This window comes from Uloborus diversus, chromosome 2, assembly GCF_026930045.1.
Source record: "Uloborus diversus isolate 005 chromosome 2, Udiv.v.3.1, whole genome shotgun sequence".
In the NCBI taxonomy this organism is placed as follows: domain Eukaryota; kingdom Metazoa; phylum Arthropoda; class Arachnida; order Araneae; family Uloboridae; genus Uloborus; species Uloborus diversus.
The window spans coordinates 216973727-216989214 of NC_072732.1; the positions used below are offsets into that span (position 1 = coordinate 216973727).

Consider the following 15488-nt stretch of genomic DNA (forward strand, 5'->3'; position numbering starts at 1 on the left):
AAGTCTCTCTGTCTGTATCTCTGTGATGCGCATAGCGCCTAGACCGTTCAGCCGATTTTCATGAAATTTGGCACAAAGTTAGTTTGTAGCATGAGAGTATGCAACTCGAAGCGATTTTTTGAAAATTGGATATGGTTCTTTTTCTATTCCAATTTCAAGAACAAAATTATCATAAGATGGACGTGTAAATTACGAAATTATCATAGTGTGGAACTGTAACATGGGCACAAGCCAATTGGCGAGAAAATTCACCATACATTATTTGTAAATATACAGGAGAAACAAAAGTCCTCTGAATTTTTCTATTACGGGCAAAGCTGTGAGGGTACCAATAGTCAGGCATAAACCAAAAAAGAAAAAATGTTTTTTGGTTTATTAAATTAAAAAAGGGCTTCTTTCACAAACCTGAATTTGGAGACAAAAACAAACAGAATGATACTGATTTTTCAGTATTAACATGTGAAAAAATACCGTAACTCTTGCACAGAACCAGAACAAAATCTTCGACACACTCACCAAGCAGGGCCTGGAAGAGTCGGCACTTGAAGATGCGTATGACTCTCTCAATGGCATTCTTCAGCTGCTTGTCCTGTGGGCGAGTCAGCTTGCTATGATATTCCTCCAGCAGCTCCAGGGCTCGATGCGCCTCTACAAAGCAAATGTATGCATTACTACACAGGACAAAAGTACAAATATGAATTGAGTCAATCAGCAAGAAGAATTTTTAGATTTCAGAAAAGCACAAATTTTGTGAAAAAATTAAGAAATAATGTGCTAAACAAGGGGGGGGGGGGGGATCATGGCGCAGATTGTGCCATTGAAATTTATAAGGGGGGGATGTTTTGGAGGGTATTTTTCACTTTTTCAGGAGGGGCTCTTGCTTTTGGGGGAAACTTTACTATTATTAGGGGGCTGCACCTTTGCTCTTAGAAGGGTGGACACCCCAAGCTAAACAGTGAACCTTCGAAAGAAGTGATCTGCAAGACACTTGAACTTTGAAAATAAGGGCTCAGAGGGAAGTTGGATTATTCGGATTTTCAATTTTTAGATCTTTGAGACATTAATTTTCATATTTTTTAAGTCGAATTTCTTTAAATTGAACTTCCCTTTAATTATAATGCACATTTTATAGAGGATTTTGTTTCAGAAATTCATTTGACATTAAGTCTCAACTTATTATTTACAAATTTGAAAAAGAATGTTTGAAGTGACCAGTGGTGTTCTCATAGAGCATATGAACTCCATATATGCAGTATACTCTGAAACATTTTTTAGACACACAGCGTATACCCTCAAGCTTCAAAAATTTTCATATCATGACATTATGTATATGATCATGTACACATATTGTGTGCAATGGATTACTGGGGTATACCCTCAGAAAAATTGATGGGAACATAACAGGAAGTGACGCAGCTATGGAAAGTTAAATAATACACGGTAGTGGTATGACTATGGCAATGATAAAAAACATCAATGTTTGAAATTATTGATGCTCAAAACTAAAACATTGATGGTATAAATATATCGACCCAAAAACACTGACGTTTTGTAACATCCAATTTTTTACATACATTTTAAGTATTGTAAACTCAAATGCTTTTATCGGAAAAGTGAAAGGCTATGTGCTCACAAACATATTAAATGAACTAAGATTTTTGAACAGTCCAAGCAAAGAAAATAAAAACTAACAATAATTTTAATATAATGAATTATTAAAAATGTCTAAATTTTTAAATCAAGAAATAAAAAGTGAGTAACTCATGTATATTTGTAAAATACAAAACATTGAAAATCAGTATTAACTAGTTGTAATATTTTCATAGCACCTTTAAAGTTCCACAACAGAAATGCAAAAAACCAAAAAATGCAAAATAATTAGAGAAGTAAGTAATCTTCTTAAGATTAGGTAACATCTTTACTAATAATAAAGCTGAATGTCCGTCTGTCTGTCCGGATGTCTGACAGGATCTCTGTGACGCGCATAGCGTCTAGACCGTTCGGCCAATTTTCATAAAATTTGGCACAAAGTTAGTTTTTAGCGTGGGGGTGTGCACCTCGAAGCGATTTTTCGAAAATTCGATGAGGTTCTTTTTCTATTCGAATTTTAAGAACAAAATTTTCATAAGATGGACGAGTAAATTACGAAATTACCATAACGTGGAAACCGTAACATGGGTACAAGCCAATTGGCGAGAAAATTCATCATACATTATTTGTAAATATACAGGCGAACCAAAAGACCTTTCAATTCTTCTATTACGAGCAAAGCCGATCGGGTACCACTAGTGAAAAATAAAACGGAGGAGAAAACAAAAGAGGCATAAGGAAAAATTATTTCAAGCAGATTTATTTTCTATTGAATTGAATTGTACGAAGTATATTTGAAACACAAAGTGTAGTCAATGATTTTTAAAAAGTAAGTGTGCCAAATAAGGTCAACCTAAGGTTCAGAACCTAATACCTCGCTCATTAGCCACATTCACATGAGACATTTGCACTTTGCTATTCCGCAATTTTGGCTTCGAAAAAAACTGGTTTGAAAAATTTATTGTTAAAGAGATTGAACGGTTGTACCCGAGAAAGTGGTTCTATCCAGAATCTGCAGTGGCAAAACCCAGCAAGTTGACAAACACGCTTCGCATAGTGCATTCTGAATAAAGACCCAGCATTTACTTCAGTCCAGTCGCAGGAAGAAATGTCCAGAGTTACCCGGGAAATGACCGGAATGCAGTTTTAAAGCAGGTGTTTTTCCAGGGTAGAAACAAGTCCAAGTGAACATGGCTATTTTTGATTGAATTGGCTCTACTTTTAGTACATGAATCAAATGACTCATAAAAAATAAGAAGAAAGCAATTCAATGTGAAACTTTAAGTTTAATTACATTTGTGAGTAGTTTAACAAAAAATGGCTAATTGGTCTTATTAGGAACACAAGTCTCTAATAAAGTCAACTCTGATAAATAAAAAAAAGGTACTATCAAATTTTTTTTTTAAATTAAAATCTTCATTGTCACTATAAAAACATATTAAACTATATTTGATAGCATCAAAAACATCTTCGAAATACATGCAGAAACTGTTCTTCATTTAGGTGTCTTTTTAGTCAACAGTGCAGAATTGCAAGTAACAAAGCCAACATAATGCTTGGGTTTATCAATTGATCTATTTCAAACAAATCTAAGAAGGTTCTTCTGCCTTTACATAGAAATTTGGTAAGACCTCATTGGGAGTATGCTGTTCAGTTTTGGTCTCCTTATCTCAGGAAAGATATTTCTTTCCTGGAAAGGGTTCAAAGAATGGTTGCTAGAATAGTAAGGGGACTTTCAGATTTAGATTATGATACCAGACCTAAATGCTTAATGTGTATAGCCCGGAGCAAAAAAGAGTCAGAGGAGACATGATACAGCTGTTTAAAGTTATCAAAATGAAAGATGTAAATGGGTTAAATTTTTGCATAGAACGCCCAATCCAAAGTTGCGGGTGTGACATTTACACTAACTAAATTAGTCATCAGCAAAAATATTTTAAAGTATAGGTTTCAATTTTTATATTTTTCAATAAAGATTACTTGCAGGTACATTGATGCCAATTTGCAAGTTGATTGATATTTTATTTATTTTTTAAAAAATTAATTTCTACCCGTTGCGGGTGTGACATAAAAAGGACATGCATTTTCACCTTGCGATCAAAACATTAAAAACTCTGTGAATTATATCAACTGATCGAACTGGTTTTTTTTTATGTTAGACAGTAATACTTAACTAATTATTCTATACAAAAATTTAGATATTCACTCAATTAGTTTCACTGTAAAAAATATTCAAAGTTGCCGTTGCGGGTGTGACACCCCGTTGCGGGTGTGACTTGTGTGGCCAATAAAATAACAACATACACAAATAGTTATCAATCAGACATTTTATGATTAGCACAGCAATAAATAAGAGAAATTGCAAATAACTAAGGAAATTGTTTTTACATAAATCTCATTTCCAATCTAGAATTGATGATTTCAGGGGGTGTTAGTTTTCTTATTACAATGTTCTGTTTCTCCCATGATATGTCGGACTGATTGGGCCAGATGTATACATGTTCTGAAGGGTTTTTTTTCCCAAGTATTCTACTTGTATGTCTTCTCCATCTATTTGCTTGATTTGACCAATTTTTTTTTTTTTTTTTTTTGAGGTAGAAAACAAAACTAATTCTACAAAATCTCCAATAGCATTTATATTACCAAGGGAGATCGTTTCCGACTGAGGCAGCAATGAAACTGTTTTCAGTGCACTTTCTGCAGTTAGTGCCTGCCACTTGAATTGTACCCGTATCGATCGGTACAACATGGTGTACCGATTGTAAGTTTGGTATAGCTTTGTACAAGGCAGCAGCGTGCGTGAAGCATTTTTGCAACATCTTTTGTGGTATCGCTCTCCGCAGAATAAAGTACTCTGATTTTTTAAGAGCCTTTTCTGCTCAAATGGCAAAATCCGATGCAGAATTGACAGTTGCTCTACGCTGTAGAACGGCAAGTGACACCATTTTTTTTTTTTTGTTACCTCACCAACACCATCCACAGCTCCTTATCTATGAGTCCTTGCAAAGTATGACCATGCAATTTTAATGTTGTAGTCTTTATGGTTGTATGACATTAACAGAAGATTGTACCTGTCTATGGATTGCATTACCAAAGGTTTGAGCTCTTCAAAAAATTGCCATCGACTTTGTTTCTACAGCTGGAGATGGTGTGGCCCCTTTTGTCAAAGATTTCTTTCTCTCTCTACACTTTCTCTGCCTCTCATTCTGGTTTTGGCTCTACATTTTCTTTTTTTTCATGGCCTCAGATGTAATTTTTTAAAGTAGTTTCTTCGTAATTTCTATTCTTGCTTTGTTTCTTTCCCTTTCTTTTAGAAAATATTCCGTGTATTTAGCTGAGTTTTCTTTCATCTTTTTACGATGATTTCGGAATCTTTCAGTGCTGTTCATTCTTCTGCAAAAAAAAAAAAAAAGTGTAAAGTGAATAAATATAGCACTACAAGTCCCAGAATACATTGTTGAACATGTTGTTGTTTTTTTTTTTTTTTTTTTTGAAGTTCTTTGAATTTTTTAACCCCAAATGAAATTAAAAACATTAAGTTTTGATTCATTTAAAACTTTAACTGACAGAATTTTATACAAAGTTTTTTTTTATAAATATTTTAATAAAAGTTTCATTACTATTTTTATTATTTCTTTATATTTATTTTGAATTTGAAGTAAAAAATATTCTATCCCTAATATTACATTATTTGTTTTAAAAAGTAAAGGGGGAAAAAGTCAAATGCTGAAAGCAAAATTATACATTTTTATACATATTAAAAAAGATGAAATATTGTTTTGGTTTTTTAAAGTTTTATTTAAAAAAAAAAACAAATCTTACCTTATTGAATAGTTGCCTTAATTATAAATCAAGAAATACAAAAATGTTTCTTAGGAGAACCAATAATATAGAATACCAAACTAAATAAATCAACTGCACATGTTCTAAAGATACTAATTTTGAATTAACTGGGGGTCTAGACAAATAAGTCAAAGGCCAAAGGTTAGGCCAAAGGTTAAAACATTAGTCCTGTCATCTACATGCATTCCAGAATTACATTTGTGTTTAATTTAAAAAGATGTTGCGGGTGTGACTTTAACTAAATGTCACACCCGCAACAGGAACACGTCACACCCGCAACGCTTAATAACTCCAATTAAAACATTAATTAATTTTTTTTCTGTTTGTTATTCAAAGTACTTTAGTAAACTATTTTAGAATACAAAGTTTCAAAACTTTTAGGCAAATAAATTTTTCTGTGGAAATATAAATGCATTTTTTTGTTGCGGGTGTGACACAATAATTAAGAATAATTAAATATGCTTACCTTTTGTAGTGAAGATTAGTAGACATTTCTCTTCAGGAAAAAACTGTTGCTAATGAATGTCAGATTATGTGTGAAACTTTATAGATTTCTAGAATTATTTGTTCAGCTGTAATAGACCATGCAACATAAGCAGTTTTGGTGCAGTCTAGTTCGTACTGATATAGTTCCACTTTAGTAATTAAAATAAGAATGTTAATGACATAAATGAAATTTTTTTTCAATAAAATATGAAATAGTATACTTTTAACAGTGCGTATGCAAAATTTCAACCATATTGAATGAAATTTGAATTTTCATCCTCATGTCCACTTTTTTTTGGATTGGGCGAGAAAGCAATACAAGGTGTTACTGTCTTAAGCTGTTCAAATCTCAGGCTATTCTGGAAATTAGGAAAAATTACTACTTTAGTAGGGCTGAGGACACTCGGAACAGTTTAACAGAAGAGGCGATAATGAGCAAGGGGGTCGATAGCTTCAAGAGGGCCATTGATCTTTTTCGGGATGAATAAACTGACGAGAACCAACCTTGCTGGGCTTAGAACCTCTTGCTGGTCACCAGAGTTGTATTTATATGCTTTTGCACAGAAAAAGCACATAAATATTTGTACATAAGGTATCATGCAGTTAGTACACTCAAAACTCTTTGCATATTTATAAAAGATTTTCTTTAGAACCTCAAAACACATGTATACACAATATACATTTTACAATTTGTGTAGGGCAATATCATTCTGGCATTTAGTTTACACCAAACAGGTAACCCGTTCTTGTTTCGAAAAAAAAAAAGAAGAAGAAGAAGAAGAAAAGACCTTGATCATTGAGTCGAGGAATCGATCGACAGTCCATGATCGGCATTCAAGATCATCCCCTCGCGGTGGTCGAGGCTGAAGCTCTGCTGTTCTTCGTTGATTCCGACAAGGGAATCACGACTGAAAGAAGAGATCAAGTAATTAGAATTTAAGAATAAGTTATCAGCAAGATATGACCTTCTTAACCAAGAGAATATATCAATAGAAATCTGAAAACACATAAAGCTACAAGTTACTACCATGAGAAAAGGATATTTTGTATTGTTTACTCGATAAGAAACTATTTCACTTTGAAGTGTACCTTAAAATCCACATAAACGGTCAATATAATTTTATCTTATTAAGACAATGTTTCTCAACCTTTTCACTAACTGGGGATTACTTGGTACTCTTCCAAATTCTGTGGACACCATTTACTCCTTTTTATTTTATATTCATAAAATTATTAGTAATCTAACAGTTTTAATTTATATTAAAAGTGTTTAATTAAATATTAAACATTGGTCAGCAAAAAGAAAATGTCCTATGACTCACTGACTAATGCATATTTTTTATTTCCAAATCATATAACTATGTAAAAGTAGCTAACAGAAGAAAAATGAGTAAAACAGCTAATGCTAAATGAACACCATTAAAATTGATAAAAATTAAATGAAATATTAGATATAAATAATAAAAGAAACCTTAATTTTAAGTGTACATATTGAAATAACAATTATAAAAAAAATAAAGAGTGATTTGAGGATGTAATTTTCTATTTTGAAGGCTTAAGTTTATGTTGGTTGAAAATATCGGATATGTATCAAAATATCCAATATATATCAAAATATCGGATATTTCCAAAAATATCATGATATTTTCAAACTCTGTCTAAGACACAAGACACTGGGGAAAATGTCACTGCATACAGTGGCAAATTTACTAGTTTAGAGGTCCATCACACTGCATTTTTGTGCGCCCCTTTGACATGAACAGAACTATGTAAAATACTTTTCATCCACTTTTTTTGGATCTCTTGCAATTGAGACATGGTAAATCCCCAGCACTGACTGCACATTTTTTCTTGGATCATAAAATAGTTACCTTTATTATAAATGCTGATAACCATTTTGAGCCAGTAAAATATGAAACTTGAACAATATGCTTTTTAGCAGCATGACTATAATGACAAATTTTTGAGATTTTACAGTGGAATTAACAAATCTTCGTTTTTTTTTTTTTTTTAATTTTATTTTTTTATTTATTTTCCCACACTATTATCAAAAAATGAATGTATTAAAAAATATAAATATCTCAATAATTTGCACATGAAATACTCTTAATTTTTATTTTAATCACAAAAATGCTATTTTTTTACAAATTTCATTACATAGTACACTAGTGCAGCCAGAAATACCTTCTAGAGGGGATTTTTGGACCAAAAATCCCTACTGAAAGGGGTTTTGGGATCAGTAATACCTTCTGGAGGGGTTTTTTGATCAACAATACCTTCTGAAGGGGATTTCTTGGTCAAAAATATCTTCTGAAAAGGGGATTTTTTCAGCAGTACTTCAACAGTACTTTCGTATGCATAAACTATTGTATTAGAATACGCATGTATGTTAAAACCAATGCCTTTGGGGGGGGGGGGGTAACCCTCCTTCGCTGCGCCACTGACATAGTAGCCTATTCAAAAGTGTTCTCTTCTCATCTTTCTTCCAGCCTGTGAAATATTCTCCTACTGCAAAAGTGAAACACAAATCCTTCTTCATCTACACGTTTCCCAACCAGTGGTTTGCGAACCCTTAGGGGTTCGTGAGGGCTGAGGGATAGAAAGGGGATTCTCAAAAATACTATTGTAATGGCGGAAGTTTATAATTCATGTGCTGTTTACTCATCATTTATTCATTTGTCTCTTGCAAGGCGCGGGGTTCCATAGAGTGCTGAAGAAGTTACACTTATGGATACAGGGTATATGAAGTTGAAAGCATATAAATACTTTCGTTTTCTCAGTAGCTTTTGATCGGAAAATTCGATTAAACTCAATGGAAACAGCACATAGAACATATGCGAACGCCTGCTTCACTATTAAAGTGGGACAAGAAGTTGCCGTGTTTGTTAGCAACAATTTCCTATGAGCTTTTAATGATGAAAAAGAGAAGGAATGATTGGCAACCCAAAAATACATCAGGGATGGGAAAAAATATTTTTATTTAAGAAAAATTTTCTGGTGAAACTTGCTACAGTGTGAATTACGCAATTAAAAAAAAAAATATCTAAGGAATAAACTATGCAACTTGCTTTGTGGTGTATGTAAAAAAGGAGATCATGAAATTTGTTCGGATGGAGTTTCTCTTAACAAGTGGGCATGCAAATATGTTTGTTGATAAAAAATACCCCTTTTTTAAATATCTAGTTATTAAAGCAGTTCTATTGTTTTTCAAAAATAAAAGAAAATTTCTTAAGCACTCAAACTCGAAATTGCAATCAAATGATAATTATGCTCCGTATATTCCTATCAAACAGCTAGACTCATAGTCCTGTACAAGAAGTTATAAGTTTAAAGACTGTTCTAGTTTTATTGCAAGAAAAAGGATCATATTGTTAAACTGAGAGTTTCTAAAGGGTATTTTCTAAAACTATTCCTTAATTGCCATCTGATTCAATGTTACAAATAAATATACTGTTGAGTCAGGAAAAAACTTTTTTTTTTTAAATTTGATATCCCCTTTTGATCAATGTTTCAAGGAGCAAAAGGATTTTCCCACACACAGAGAAGCAAATTAAATGTTGAACATAAATCAAGACTGAAACTGTCAGATATTTGAGTCAAACTTTGAGATACTTTAATTCCACAACTATTGCATTAAGTTGCATTTAGATGTTCTGTGTGCTTAGAGCTGCTTATGTTCACCTGTTTTAGTAAGAAAAATAGAAGATAAGTGTAGTAAGGGAGAGTTGACATTAACTCATCGTCACAAATTTAGTCATGGAGCACACAAATTATAGAAAATGTTAATGATTTGTCTGAAGATGAACAAGTTTTCCTAAAGCTACGAACTGAATCGGAACAAGAATTCAAACTATTTGTCTGCATCAAAAAATATTTCTGAAAAAGTTTGAATTTCTGCAAAAGGTAATAAAATATTAATCATCATACTACATAAAGAAGTTGGAAAAACATTTAAGTGGAATCAATATTTCAGAGAAAAAGTAAATAAAAAAATATCTTGTAAATAATGGGAATAACAGGCTGATTTGATAGATGCTGAATGTTTAATAAAATAATACATTAAAAATTGTGTTAGTAGGCTCTTTATTCTAGCAAATAATACAGCTATGTAAACAAATTAGGTAATGAAACTTTTTCGAAAATATTTTGTTTTAAATATATACATACATAAAAAGAAATGGAATAGCCATTAATTTTATTTTTTTAAATCGCAGAACACACTTTTAAGATTCTCCCACTGGTATTGGTTTTAACATATGTATATTCTAATACAGTAGTTTCTGCACATGAATGGACTGTTTTGATGAAAAAATCCCCTTTCAAAAGATATTTTTGATCAAAACATCCCCTTCAGAAGGTATTGTTAATCAAAAAACCCCTTTCAGAAGGTATTATTGGTCCAAAAACCCCTTCCAGTAGGTATTTTTGGTCCAAAAATGCCCTCCAGAAGGTATTTCTGGCTGCACTAGTGTACTATGAAGTTTGTAAAAAAATAGCATTTTTGTGATTAAAATAATATTAAGAGTATTTCACACATGTGCAAATTATTGAGACATTTATATTTTTAAATACATTCATTTTTTTGATAATAGTGTGGGAAAATAAATAAATAAAATTTAAAAAAAAAGAAAGAAAGAAAAACAATCAAGCAGATATATTTTTAAGCTAAAAATATAAAGAACTGAAAAAGCCATTAATTTTATTTTTTTCAATGGCAGTACACACATCTAAGATCATCAGGAAAAAAGAATTTTTTTAATTATCATATTCCCTTTGGTTGATATTGACTTTGACGTATTTCATACTTTTAGAAAAAAAAATTATGAAAATAATTTTTTTCTACTTTTAAAATGTTACTTAGAATTTTTTTATATTTTTTTTTTTTTGAAATCCTCATACTTTCATTAATATTATTGTAAATTTTCGTAAAAATTAGCTGAAAAATAAATGAAATACAAATTATTTTCAATCAACAAGCAGAATCGTCATAGTTTGGAAAATACGAAAAATTCAAAATTTTGACTGGCTATAAAATAAAAACTAAAGCAGATTGAGAAGAATAAATTGATGTGGATACTTTTCTACATTAAAGGACTAAACTCACCAATTTTCATCAAAATCCGAGTCGGTGGGTGTCATGGCTTGGTTGAATTGACGTGGAATGACCCATTTGCTAAATTTTTGATCTAGCAGTTTTGTATGTGTCGTACAAAGTGTTTGTTGTAATTAAAATACGATCTTTTTCTGCTAAATCCAATTACATTTCCTAACACTTAGCCTGAAAAATCAGTTTCTTATTTTCCAGTAAAGTCTAAAAAATGAAAAATACAACATAAAACTATAGATGGCCCTGATAAGTCTACGAAATCATCGGTCCTCCCTACTACTTTTCTAGACTATAATTCTACGTGTATTAAAACATTGTCATTAAGAGCAGTGAAGCATAGAATGTGGATGATAATTCGACCCACTGGGTTCACTTAAGTATATATGTGTCCAAAAAAGTGTTTAAGTTCAAGAATTGAATTTGAAATGAGCTCTGATTGTTCATTAAGCTTCTACAAAAAGACAACACTTTGGATTAATGTGGGGTAACCAACACTCTTCAATTTTTTTTATTATTTATCTCACTGTATTATTGCAAGAGGAATAGTTATAACCATATGAAACTCATACTTTAATTTGAGATGTCAAACGGTTTTGTGATCTCTCCCAACATGCTACAGTCTCTGCCCTGAGGAACAAAGTTGACGGAAAGCCCTGGGCTTGCGTTCTGGATGATGAACAGCGTACACGCCTTTCTCTCCTTCCCAGAGCCCTGGGAGTTGCCTCTTTTCAAACCATTACTGGACACTACAGGCCCATTTTCATAAAATCAACCTGGCAGATTCACCTCTCTGTGTGTTCTGTGAGGAGACTTCTCCAATGACAGGGGAGCATCTTTATAGTTGCTCCTCTCTTCATGATATTCATAATTGTGATGACTTCCAGGCCCTAACAGCCACTTCATTGTTATACTGGACAGCAAGACGCCTTATGTTTGAAAGAACGATGGTGGGCGTAATTAAAAAAAAAAGTTTTGTGATCTGAAAATCAGTGAGGCCCAGATCACAACCTATTATTTTCCAAAAATACATATATATATATTTTTAATACCATTTACGCCTTACTATACATACATAAAATAATGATCAAGTTTTACCTCTTGCTCCTCAAGTTAGTTTCTTGCAGAAACATGATTAAAAAATAAACTAATATGAAAAACTCAATCCTAACAAGAATAAGAGAAAATTGATGAAATGTAAAATGATCAAATTCAAACAGTATGAGAAGAATAAGGATTTATTTTTTAAAAAGGTCTCAAAATGCATGATCCAGTTTAAATACTGAACAGCCATAGTAACAGATTTCTAAAAAAATATTTCTGTGGCAAATTAACATACATATTTTATTGAAATTGGGAAACATTACTCATGAATTAAAATCTTAGTAACATCATAGTCTAATTTCAGATATTCTGAACTTTCATTGACTGTGTGTGAAACAAGTTTTATTACAACACTAAATTATATCAATATCATGCACAAATCTAATCAGTATTTCATAAAAAAGCAACATTACCTTTTTCAACATTCTTGTCACATTTTTCAAAAAAATTAACTCTCACGCAAAATTTTAACATATATACCGTTAATTTGAGAACTGTACGTTAATCTGCGACTTACCATGATCCAGAAAATGTTTTGCTGAAATCATTTGCTCAAAAGTGTGAAACCAAATCCCATCGGGAACAGAAAATAACGATGCATCGCGATGATTATACCGCATAAAAAGATAAAAAATATAGGCTTAATTGAGAAGCAAAGCAACGGGCCACGTTTAAATTTTAAATCGAAATCCGAACATTGTTTTGTTCATTTTCAGTTTCTAAAGTGCCGATCCATCGAGCACCCGGTAAATTGAAGTGCTTGAATTAGCATTGTCTCTGCATAGCAGTGAGGAGGATGCTTTATCACAACGAGAGAGGAGAGATCATACAAGTTTGCTTCCGGATCCGGATGCGGATCAACATCCTCCACCACTCGCATCCATCGGGATTCGGATCAACCGATCATTGGAGAATCATTGCCAATTACATCAAGAGCAATTCAGATATTCTTTTTAGAGCATCGCAAATGAAATGAAAAAATGTAGACCTTGAAAAGCGAAGCAAAATAGTCAACTTTCTGTCCAGTTTATTATATGTTTTATAGATAAATGAAAGATCGTTAGTATGTTAGTAATCATCACATGATGTTATTAGTTATTTTCACAAAAGTTCCACCGGCAGATTTTTAAGCGTTAAAATGTTGACTTACTGCTGTTTTTGCATTTGAATATTTAGGACAAAAACCTCATGTCCGCAAAATTTAACGTTATTTTAAAAATGCTGAAGTGATATACAAAAGAGAAAAATAAGATGAATGTTTTGCATCGAAGTAATTCTCAGAGAGAGAATAAAAAATTCTTTTGCCTTAGTTTTTCAGCTGAAAAAAAAACTATTTTTCCTAATTAACATTAAACCCATCCATTCTGAAATGGATCCACCTATTCTGGGTTGGGTAACAAGATTGGCGAATCATTCAAAGTGCTTGCCGGTCTTTTATTGCAACAGTAGAAATTGTTCAGTTTTTATTGAAGTTTTAAGTATTTTTTTCGTCTGGCAAAAAAAAAATATTTCAATTTCTTACACTGGAAAAAAAAAGCACATTTTGTTCTGGTCACTTTTTTAGTAGCATATAATATTATTAGACAGTTTTCCTGGGACTGCACAACGTCTTAAAATTGATTGGTTGATAGAGCTGTCATTCATTTTGATGGGCACTTCTTACGGACGGTTCCTTAACATTTCATTCATACATGCACTTTAAAGGTTGTAAACATTGTAGATATATTTTCATTTTAATAATGAGTTTTAACGCAATGTTTTGAAAGAAGAACCATGACAACTATAAAAGTCACTCCTTTAGGTAAGAACAATGCCTCATAACTAATCGGTCTAATTAGTCGTTTAATATTTTGTTCTGAAATTAACCGGCTCCATTAGAAGCAGTTTACCTAAGAAGCAAAGTATATTGTTTTTAAGACTTATTATTAATAAGAAACACTTGTGTCTGATAATAGGTATGCAATCGAAAGTTTTTTTAGAAAACAGGTAAATTGTTTCCCAGAACTTTCCAATATATTCTTCATTTGAACGTCAGAATTCAGGAAGTAACTTTGCAAAAAACATATGAGAAACGTTATAAAAGATAATATTTAAAGCTGTTTACTTTTTCAGTTTCTAGTTTTATTTCTTTCATTGTCCAGCTTAAAAATATAGTTTGGTTAATATTTCCTTTTTTAATACTTTTGTGAGAAATAAAACTATAATAAAGGTAAATTTAAAATGTTCATTGTCTTTATGAACGATATTCACAAAAATATTTCTGGGAACATGAACTGTTTTGCTGATGATGTCAAAGTTATGGGGACTGTAGAAAATGAAGAACAAGCAAATCAGCTGCAAGAGGATCTAGATCATATTACGGAGTGGGCTGATAAATGGGGTATGGCTGTTAATGTTGGGAAATGTCAAGTGCTACATTTAGGGCATGGAAATAAGTGTACAAGTTATTATTTGCAAGGTTCAGTTATTAGTCAGGCAGACAAAGTTACTGATCTGGGGGTCCTAATAAGTCAGGATTTAAAGTTTAGCCAACAGTGCAGCATTGCTAGCAACAAAGCCAATAAGATGCTTGGGTTTATCAATAGATCTATTTCAAATAAATCTAAAGAAGTTCTTCTGCCCTTATATAGAAGTTTGGTAAGACCCCATTTGGAGTATGCTGTTCAGTTTTGGTCTCCTTATCTTAAGAAAGACATTAATGTATTGGAAAGGGTTCAAAGGCGAGCTACAAGGCTAATAAGTGGACTTTCCCACTTAGATTATGATTCCAGGCTTAGAAGGCTAAAAATGTACAGTCTTGAGCAAAGAAGAGACCGAGGGGATATGATTCAGCTGTTTAAATTTATTAAAACGAAAGATGTTACGGGGCTAAAGTTTAGCACTGAAAACAGGACAAGAGGTCATTGTTTTAAGCTATTTAAATCTCAGGCTAACATGGATATTAGGAAAAATTATTATTTTAGCAGGGTAGTGGAACCTTGGAATAGCTTACCGGAAGAGGTGGTAATGAGCAAAGGAGTAGACAGTTTTAAGAGGGCCATTGATCTTCACTGGGGATTGTAAATTGACTAGGACCAGTCTAGCTGGGCCCAGAGCCTGTTGCTGGTCGTCACTTTTGTATTTGTATTTGAAAGTAGGAGTTAACTTCTGAAGGGGTGCTCCCCCGCCCCCTTGCAACAGCAAGGGCGTGCCCCCCTAAATGTCGCAAAAGCCCCCCAAAAGCAAGACCCCCCCAGATGAGAAAAATACCAGTCAAAACATCCTTCACCCCCCCCTCCTAAATATTTCAGTGGTGTAGTCTGTGCCATGACCTCCCTGTTGGTGGGCACCCCTAACTTCTGCAGTGCAAAAGCAACAACAT

At 32.6% G+C, this 15488-nt stretch overlaps 1 protein-coding gene across 3 annotated transcripts in view; it reads right to left on the reverse strand.

The window, feature by feature from the left end:
* LOC129217682 (disks large 1 tumor suppressor protein-like) overlaps window positions 1-13389 on the reverse strand; it is a 29918-nt gene extending 16529 nt beyond the window's left edge. For 2 of the 3 annotated variants that reach the window (XM_054852014.1, XM_054852016.1), the window contains exons 1-3: window positions 12645-12998; window positions 6708-6827; window positions 517-648 (exon numbers count right to left, since the gene is read on the reverse strand). In XM_054852014.1, the coding sequence (XP_054707989.1) occupies window positions 517-648; window positions 6708-6753 (178 nt within the window). In that variant the 5' untranslated portion in view covers window positions 6754-6827; window positions 12645-12998. Of the gene's footprint in view, window positions 1-516; window positions 649-6707; window positions 6828-12644; window positions 12999-13277 lie in introns of those variants that run through there. The other variant, XM_054852015.1, reaches the window with a different exon arrangement.
* Between the last annotated feature and the right edge of the window lie 2099 nt (window positions 13390-15488).